This window comes from Hippocampus comes, unplaced genomic scaffold (assembly GCF_001891065.2).
Source record: "Hippocampus comes isolate QL1 unplaced genomic scaffold, H_comes_QL1_v1.1 scaffold156, whole genome shotgun sequence".
Lineage (NCBI taxonomy): Eukaryota > Metazoa > Chordata > Actinopteri > Syngnathiformes > Syngnathidae > Hippocampus > Hippocampus comes.
Genome location: NW_017805744.1, coordinates 196,100 through 204,661, shown reverse-complemented (window position 1 = coordinate 204,661; position 8,562 = coordinate 196,100). Strand labels below are relative to the sequence as shown.

Below are 8,562 nucleotides of genomic sequence, written 5' to 3'. Positions count from 1 at the left end.
TAACGAACGAGATACGTTCCGAAGGATCGTTCGTTGGCTGAATTCGTACATAAGTTGCTTCAGTGCTATATTTTGTATGGAATGCATGTTTAAGGCTTATATAAGTATGTTAAAGGTTTATATAAGTGTAATAAAATGAAGTTTAACTTACTTTTGGAAGATGTACTCGAAGGCTTCAGGAGATGATGGAGGGGGAGAGAGTTCCGTCTCGAACTTCTTCATGGGGACAGGCGTTTCCTCCTCCTCCTCCTCCTCTCACAGCGCCTCACGTCGGTATTAGCGGTGGAAAGAAGTACTACAGTACTCGGAAAAAGGCGCGCAATACAAAATCTAACTGACAGCATCTCTGTCCGAGAACATTTTTCGACATACCTGTACCCGCAAAAATGTTCGTATGTACCGTTGTTCGCAACACGAAAGTTCGTAAAGCGGGGAGCGCCTGTAATTGAATTGTAGCCCCTGAATCATAATTGAATCGTAAAGTGCCTCAAGATTCCCAACCCTATTAAATTAATGCAAAATATTGAAATCAATAAATAATCATGTTTATCGCAATTTCAATATCAGTCCAAATAATCTGGATTCTTTTTCACACTATTGGCCAGCATTACGGAATGCAGTTTTGCTGATAGAAATGGAAGAATATATGGAGAGGAGGGAAGTCCAGCCTCCTATTTTCTTTTTCATGCTCCACTAGCATTTTAACAGCACAAGCACATTCTAACATGCTTAGTGTCTAATTTCTGTTCCCTCATCCGACTTTATTACTCGCAGAATAGGATGCATAATATAGATCATCATTAGTGTGATTTATTAGGCTGTCAAGCTTGCAGCAGCATCTAAGGGTGCTCTTTATATGGTAGATAAATATTGAATCACGTTTTATGTTTTCATTAGGTCTGCCTTGTTCCTGCATTATTATTTGACAAAGGTCAACAAGGTAGGGAAAAGGGCATTTGCTTTGGTTTATGCTGCTCCTGTCTACCTTATCAATGAAAACATATCTTGAGATATACATGTAAATGTTGAAACTGCAAAAGAAGAAATGTGGTTCGGTGCCAGTCTCCAGCGAAAAAGTAGCAATGCCTGATAACTGTCAGACAGATAATTCGACTGATAATGGGGCGGGGCCTGTCACATTCATCGTTCCGATACTACACAAAATTAGAGCAATATTAAAAACTGCCTCAAATCCAAAAATGTTGGTCTGGTTCCTGTCACTGAAAGCGCAGGGCCTCTGCTGCATGATGTCGGAAGTCATTTGGTGTCGCTGCACACTGCATTTCATTTCCCCACTCGACTTTATTGGTGCGCATGACTTAACAAGTAACAGTGCTTGTCGGAGGGCACCCGTCTATAAACGAAGGAGGAAAAAACTAAGCCATTGGTTGGCTTTAGTTTGGCCAGAGCATCTTATTTGAACAGCTTTTGTTTCCTTAAACGGCACAAGACCTTGTAGCATTTAAAAATGTCTGGCACAGCTTGGAATTTGTTGTGTCCAACCTCTGAACAAAACTTTCCAAACTATTAAAAGGTACTGATAAGCATCAGAGCTTTTGAGATCGCTCATCACATTATTGTCTGTCGTGCCAAGAACTCCAAAAGTAGAAAAACATGCAACTCAGCGAGTTTTTATGTCATCCTCCGATCTCGCTAAATTTGGAGGAGGCGTGAGTAAAAATATTTGTTTTTCTTTTAAACTGCAACAGCAGTTATATTGACGTATAAAAAAGTTAGTCGTATCAGTTTAGAGAAGCAGGAAGTTATTGGTTATCATATAGGTGGAAAAAAAAATTATCCTGCATCCCAACGACGGACGATAAAACGGTAGAGAGGGTAATTTCTACCTGCACTTGAATTTGCCTCATTTGCCATTAACAGTTCTGTCAGGTGTTTGTTTATATTCTAAAGCACATTTAGCATGCTTTTCTGTTGAATTGTAATTTGGCGTCATGGTACTCAGGGGACACTCAAACTTGATTTAGTGTGCACGAAAAGAAACTCCACACTGTGTGTGCCACTCTGTTGATTTTGGATCATCTGAAAGTCGACAGCAAAGCAATGGACTATTGAACCAAAACCCCCCGTGGCCACCTCACTTATCTGCTGCACTTCAAATATCGCTAATAAACATTCATAGTCATCCACGACCACCTCGGGGATTTTTTTTGGGCACTGAACTGTTTTATCTGGGTGTTAAAATTTTCTCTTTCAACCTTACTTGATCTCAACATAGGCAACAAAGTGGCCTCTCAATGATTGCAATTATTTGGTTGTACATTCAATGTCAGTTGACAGTTTCATCTGAGCTCATCCGCCTACTGGATCAACATTATTTTGGTGAACAATACTTACACTGAATATGTGCTAGTGGACATTGTGCCACTTAGCTACAGTAAACACAAAATGTATATGATCTTGGTCTTATTTCTTACAATTTCCAAGAGAAATGGTTAATTGCAGAAGCATGTCTTACAAACCCATGTGGTTGTAGTGGTTATGAAAAGCCTACACACATATACAAATGCTGTTTTTTCTCTGTGTAATGTAAAAGAAATGAGACCAAGATAAATCATTTCACAAACTTTTCCACCATTAACGTGACCCATAAACCTACACAGCTCAATCTTTCACAGAGGAAAATTAAAAGAAGCAACTGAGGTAATGTGGTTGCACAAGTGTGTAAACCCGCTAATAATGATGTAGCTGTGTGCAAATTTAACCAATCACATTCAAACTCAAGTTAAATGGGTGTCCGCACACACTTGCCACCATTCTAAGCGCCACTGATCAACCCCAAATAAGGTTAAGCTGTTCTAGTAGGCTTTACCTCTCATTTTTCTAGTCACATCTGTGTGTGTGTGTGTGTGTGTGTGTGTGTGTGTGTGTGTGTGTGTGTGTGTGTGTGTGTGTGTGTGTGTGCGCATCCAGTATATGAAGTATTTTTGCCAGTATATGAAGTATTTTTTGCAGGTATAGTATCGAACTCAACATTTTGGTATCATAATAAGACTAGTTGGTGCATTTTCTCCGCTGTAAATTTGAAATCATGCCTTGTTTTCGATTATTGGGATTAAATTAAAATTTGTGTTTTTAATCCGAAGTATCGAATCAACAAAGTCATTAACAGATGAATGGATTATTATTGCACTCCTAGTATGTTCTAATACGTCACATGGCCTCGGTGGTCTTACTTATTGCTGTCCTGGTAAGTTGCTCATTCCGTCTGTTAGACCTGCCACAATAGGAAAGTCTGACTTCAGTTAGGCATGCCTTTATTTGTAAGAAAACGCAATACATACACGCAAACTGTACTGAGAGTATGTTTATTTATGGGCATATTAAAACCCCAGTACTTGTTCATGCTAGTAGTGTTAAGAATACTCTTGTGTGCATTGTGCATGTGGACCTGCAGGCATATGCGATATGAGGGCTCTGTCAGGAAGTTGTGCAAAAATAGCAAACAGGATACATTCTTATTCTTCCCCATTATTGAATACGCTTATCTCTCCCCACTTGCTCCCTTGTGCAAGGAGGTACAAGCAGGCAGCTAATAAATATGCTTACTCTGCGCTCTCAAAATCCTGGAGGTCAGAATTCTTTAGAGGTCTGGGTGATGTTAAAATCTCAGTGAAGTTTTATGACTTGACCCAGGACAGGTTTGGAACGTTCTGGATCACGTTCCTTAACCTTACACCATAACTTAATTTACACGCACTGCAATTGATTGAAACAAGACAATATGTTTTTGTTTTGTTTTTTTTTCAAAAAGCATTTAAAATAATACGGACAATATTGAGGTTAGCATGTTGATTTGGCCCTCGTCAAGTGTTTCAGTTTCTCAGGTAGCCGCTTTGCAAAATTAATTGCCCACCCCTTCAATAAATGTCTCACCAAATGCAAAAGGTTGGTCAGTGCAACAATGCAATGTTTATTGGTGACAGTTAGTAAGGTTGTCAGGCTTCTTTTTGAATGAATGAATGACTGGTTTATTTCAGTTGTGTACACGGCATAGAAAAAGGAAATAAAAAGATCGTTATAAATATCGACACATCTGCAATGTTTTGCTGAGTGTGTGGCGATGTTTGTTGACTGTGTCAGTGCAGGGACTGAAGTGTTATAGGACATCTTCAGCTGTCTTCAAGCTTGCGTTACTGACAGAATCACACAACCTATCTGTCACAAAGCCAGGGAGCTTAGTGATTTCTACCTGAAGTCAGCAGTGCTTTCCAAAGTTTGGTTTGGAGAAAATCCAAAGAAAGTCTGCAAATGTTCACTCTTTTATTAGCCGTTTTTGTTTCTGTTTGTTTTATGTTGTTTGTTTATCTTAGATTATGTTCTTTTAGTAATTTCAGTTCGGTACTTTTTATTGCTTTGTGTTTTCAACTCTTGTTTATAAATGCCTTTAAATGTTGTACTTTTAATTAGGTAAAGCACATTGAGTTATCTTGTGTATGAAATGTGCCATAAACATAAACCTGCATTTCGTTTCCTGAAGAATGGATTAATATGTATCAACATTTTTGAGGCGCAATTTTTTTTCTACAGAAGAAAAAGCAGCTTTCTGTGTCAATTCCTACAGTTCAGTTTGGGTGTGGCTGCCTGAAACCGTTTCCCTCCATGTGACGTAATTCTACTTACCACATTGCTATGGCAACATGGTAAGCAAAAGCAACTCACAGGGTTAGCTGGGTTTTACACTGAATCACCAACACCATCTTATTCTCAACCGCCCTGCATCTCGGATTACAGCAGTAGACCTTCAGAACAAGATGACAATTTTGTGTTGCTAAAATTCAACCTCTGAAACAGTTTTTTTAATTAGCCCCACATCTTGGGTGTATCTTGGGTAAATGGCGGGCATACTTGAATGTTACTTAAAGCACCGTGTTGTGTTTACCTTAATGCTCTGCACTTGACTGCATTCCTTGAAAAGTGGTTTTCCTACCAGATACAGTGCCCTCTAATTATTGTCATCCCTGGTGAAGATGTTCAAAAAAACTTTAAAAATCAATTTTTATTGCAGAAGCTTGCTCTCATACTGAAAATTGTAGGAACGTTTCAGACGCCAAATCAAGCTAAACAGAAGAGGACAGAGGAGAGGACCCAGGTCGCTTGAGGATTTTGAGATATTGTGCAAAGAGGAATGGTCGAAGATCACAATTTTGCAGGAGAAGATTAGGCGCTCTTTTGTTTAAAATGGGTTTTTACAAGGTATTAACATCAGGTGTGTTAATAATTGTGTCACACGTGATTTGATGTAAAACAGGTATTTCTTAACATGGTATTTTTTCCGCCTCTAGTTTTTTAAAATGTTTTACTTTGTGTGTGTGTGTGTGTGTGTGTGTGAGAGAGAAGCGAAAGAATCCATTTTAACTGGGGTTGCCATTAATTATGGAGGGCAGTGTATTGAAATGGAGATTATTTTTCAGCTTGATTTTTTTTTTTCATTTTATTTTAGTAATATTTTTCCCCATTTTATTGTGCAGTCTGTATCACATATTTTTAAATGAACATAGAAAAAAAATCCCATAAAATTGCCTTTAATTTCCTGTAATTTTAAGTAAAAATGCTCTACTGGGATAAACTAAATTTGTTGTATCAGTATTTACATTTTTGTCCATATCACACACTTAACAGAGGTAATAGGCTGTACAAATTCTTGGGTGTTGTGTTTTACAACATCAAGCTCTGCTTCATGAACTCGTACACGTTTTCGTGGACATTCCTTAATTTGGGTCCATTTCCCAAACCAATTTTATTGATCATTATTAAGAACAATTTCAAATGTAATACCGTCTTTGTTACTGATTTGTTGCTTTGCTTTACTGTTGTATATGTTAGTTGCTCCATGTACAGCACTTTGTGTGCAGCACTGGCTGTTTGAAAGTGCTCTATAAATACATTTGAGTTTGAGATAATCGAAATGTCTTCATCATTCAGTCAAACTGGGGACATATGAGGTCACGTCTTTCCACTTGGAGGGCGTTCTGGCCAATGAGGACTCAAGATGAAAATTTGTATGTGTAGCCTGACATCTTGTGGACATGATCAGCTATTACGCGCACATTCACAAAACACAATCACAGCCCGACTTCTACCGTTAAGACACCCTGTAATCCAATGTATCTGCATAATTGCCACTCTAAGACTCTCTTTGCTGTGATATCAATTTATTACTTAATATTCATCACTGCTTTGATTAGAATTTAACAATAGTCTAACATTGCCACAATGTCCCTACCTGTCCATCAGTGAATGACTTCAATTATTGTTGAGTTCTTGTCAACACTTAATTCTGTCAAATTGGTTTTCCCCCTTCTCACACTCAAAATGCCTCCCTTGTTGTCATGGTTTCCTTCTGACATCAGTTTCATGTTATCCTTTTTTATGACAATCGCTTCCTCCCTTTTGCTCATTCTTCATCCGTAGAAACTGAAACGTCTGATTCCAGATGAGGTAGGTTTTGTAACTGCCTGCCACCAACACTTGTCTGCTTGCCTCATTCACCTTGTCATCTGTAAATAAACAAACTCACCTTGCCACTCTTTGTTTGTCACAATCTAATCCACCCTAACACACTTGTTCAAACATATTTGTTGTTGAGTGCACTCAAGTTGGGTGTGCATGCTTTTGGAGATGCATCTTAACTACTGCAAAGTTTATACAACTAATTTCCGATTTGGCAGTCAACATTGCATACATTGTGTGCACCCAAGGGAAATTAGTACCTGCGTTGTTTAATAACAATTCCTTTGCACCTGCATGTTCCGTCAACATGTTGACTTTGTTTGGCAGTTTGTTGAGATAAATATTTTAAATAATCCCTAATCAATACTAGGAAGTTGTTGAAATGAGGTTTCCATTGATGTACAAAACATCCTAAAAAAACAAATTTACTCAACATTTTTCAGGTCATTTTCTGACCACGAATTGATTAGGGATTGCTTGCTGCCTGTTTCCTTTTTGTAGCTTTTCATTCTCAACTCCCCAGTCTAACTTGTGCCATTTTGCCTGCAAATCTAGTTGGAACGTTTTACCAGCATGAGGATAAAGAAGGACAAGGAGAAGCTCAGCCACGTGCCAGGTCAGCGTCATTCTGCAGCCGCCAACTATGAAATCAACGCGCCTAGTGCCATGCTGCACGACCATACCGATGAATACGTCCTCGAACTTTTTGAACAGATGCTGGTGAGAAAGCCATTTCACTCTCCGTCTACTCTAGCTGCATATGGTGTTTCAGAGACGTAATCGCGATCGAATAAAGACCCTTCTATCTTTTAACACACCTTTCATAGTAGTAAGTGAACCTGAATGTTTGAAAAGCAGATCGTGTTTGTTGCCTGCTCAAGTTTACGGATTTTTCATCATAATAACCAATGTCATCAATCTTGTTTGTGTTGTTTAGGTGGATATGAACCTGAATGAGGAGAAGCAGCAGCCTCTCAGGGAAAAAGACATCACGATTAAACGTGAAATGGTCTCTCAGTACCTCCACACATCGAAAGCGGTCAGTAAAAAAAAAAAAAAAAAAAAAAATCCAGCCTATTAAGTGACTCAGGACCCCTTGAGCATTAAAATTCAACACAACTCGCCAAGTTTATCCTTTTCTATCTAATTTTGATACATGATTTCCGCGATTAACTCGGATCTTTTGACTTTGTTCAGCAGCTGTAAACAAGTCCATACACTTAATTAGCAGCTACGCCGAGTAGCTTACACTACTACTCGTCCCGGTGCCGACAGACCACAATTATTATTTTGTCCTTCGTTGTTTGTCCACTTGTTACCTGGCAATTATGTAACTTAGTAAGCACATTCTCCAAACTGTTTAGCTCCTGTGTGGCTGTACAGATTTGGAAACTATATTAAATTTAGTGTTAGCGTTGCTAGAATAGCTCAACTCACGTTTGAGGTGACCACAGTATATCTCGTATCCTCGTTTAGCAAACGTTTTGTGCTTCTGTCAGCAACGGAACTATTTCTCTTTTAGTTGAAACAAGGCACCTCCCTGCTGGTTGCATTTGGGATTGGCCGAATGTGCGTGGCTGGAAGTCACGTAACTCAGGGGCCCCCAAACTTTTTTGCCCCACGGACCGGTTTATGTCAGACAATATTTTCAGGGACCGGCATTTAAGGTGTGGCGGAAATAATACAATGAAATAATATGGTATGAGCTGCATGAAAACTGGCGTTTTCGAAATATAATTATAAAATCAAGGAGCGTCTAATCTGGCCGCAACACTCCGATCGCTATGGCAATGTTTAATGCCTTCAAAATACGATACAACGCAAATTCAAAGTGCATGAAAATGACGACTCACCACAGCACCGAGCTTGATTTTCTGCAACCAGATGGTCCCATCTCGGGGTAATAGGAGACAATGACACCTCAAGTGTGTGGTTTATGTCCAGTCTACTTCGAAATTTTGTTTTCGTCGCCGTTGCTGCAGAAACCCCCCGCCTCACACAGGTAGGATGTTGGAAATAGCAACAGTGCTATTGTGGCGATCTCAGAGTATTCAGCCATAACTTTAATCCAGTTGTCTCGAACGTACTTTT

The 8,562-nt window shown here is 39.1% G+C and overlaps 1 protein-coding gene across 3 annotated transcripts in view; it reads left to right on the top strand.

Moving 5' to 3' along the window:
• diaph1 (diaphanous related formin 1) overlaps positions 1–8,562 on the top strand; it is a 120,297-nt gene that overhangs the window by 4,156 nt on the left and 107,579 nt on the right. For 2 of the 3 annotated variants that reach the window (XM_019884162.1, XM_019884161.1), the window contains exons 2-4: positions 6,433–6,459; positions 7,027–7,191; positions 7,409–7,510. In XM_019884162.1, the coding sequence (XP_019739721.1) occupies positions 6,433–6,459; positions 7,027–7,191; positions 7,409–7,510 (294 nt within the window). The remainder of the gene's footprint in view (positions 1–6,432; positions 6,460–7,026; positions 7,192–7,408; positions 7,511–8,562) is intronic. The other variant, XM_019884163.1, reaches the window with a different exon arrangement.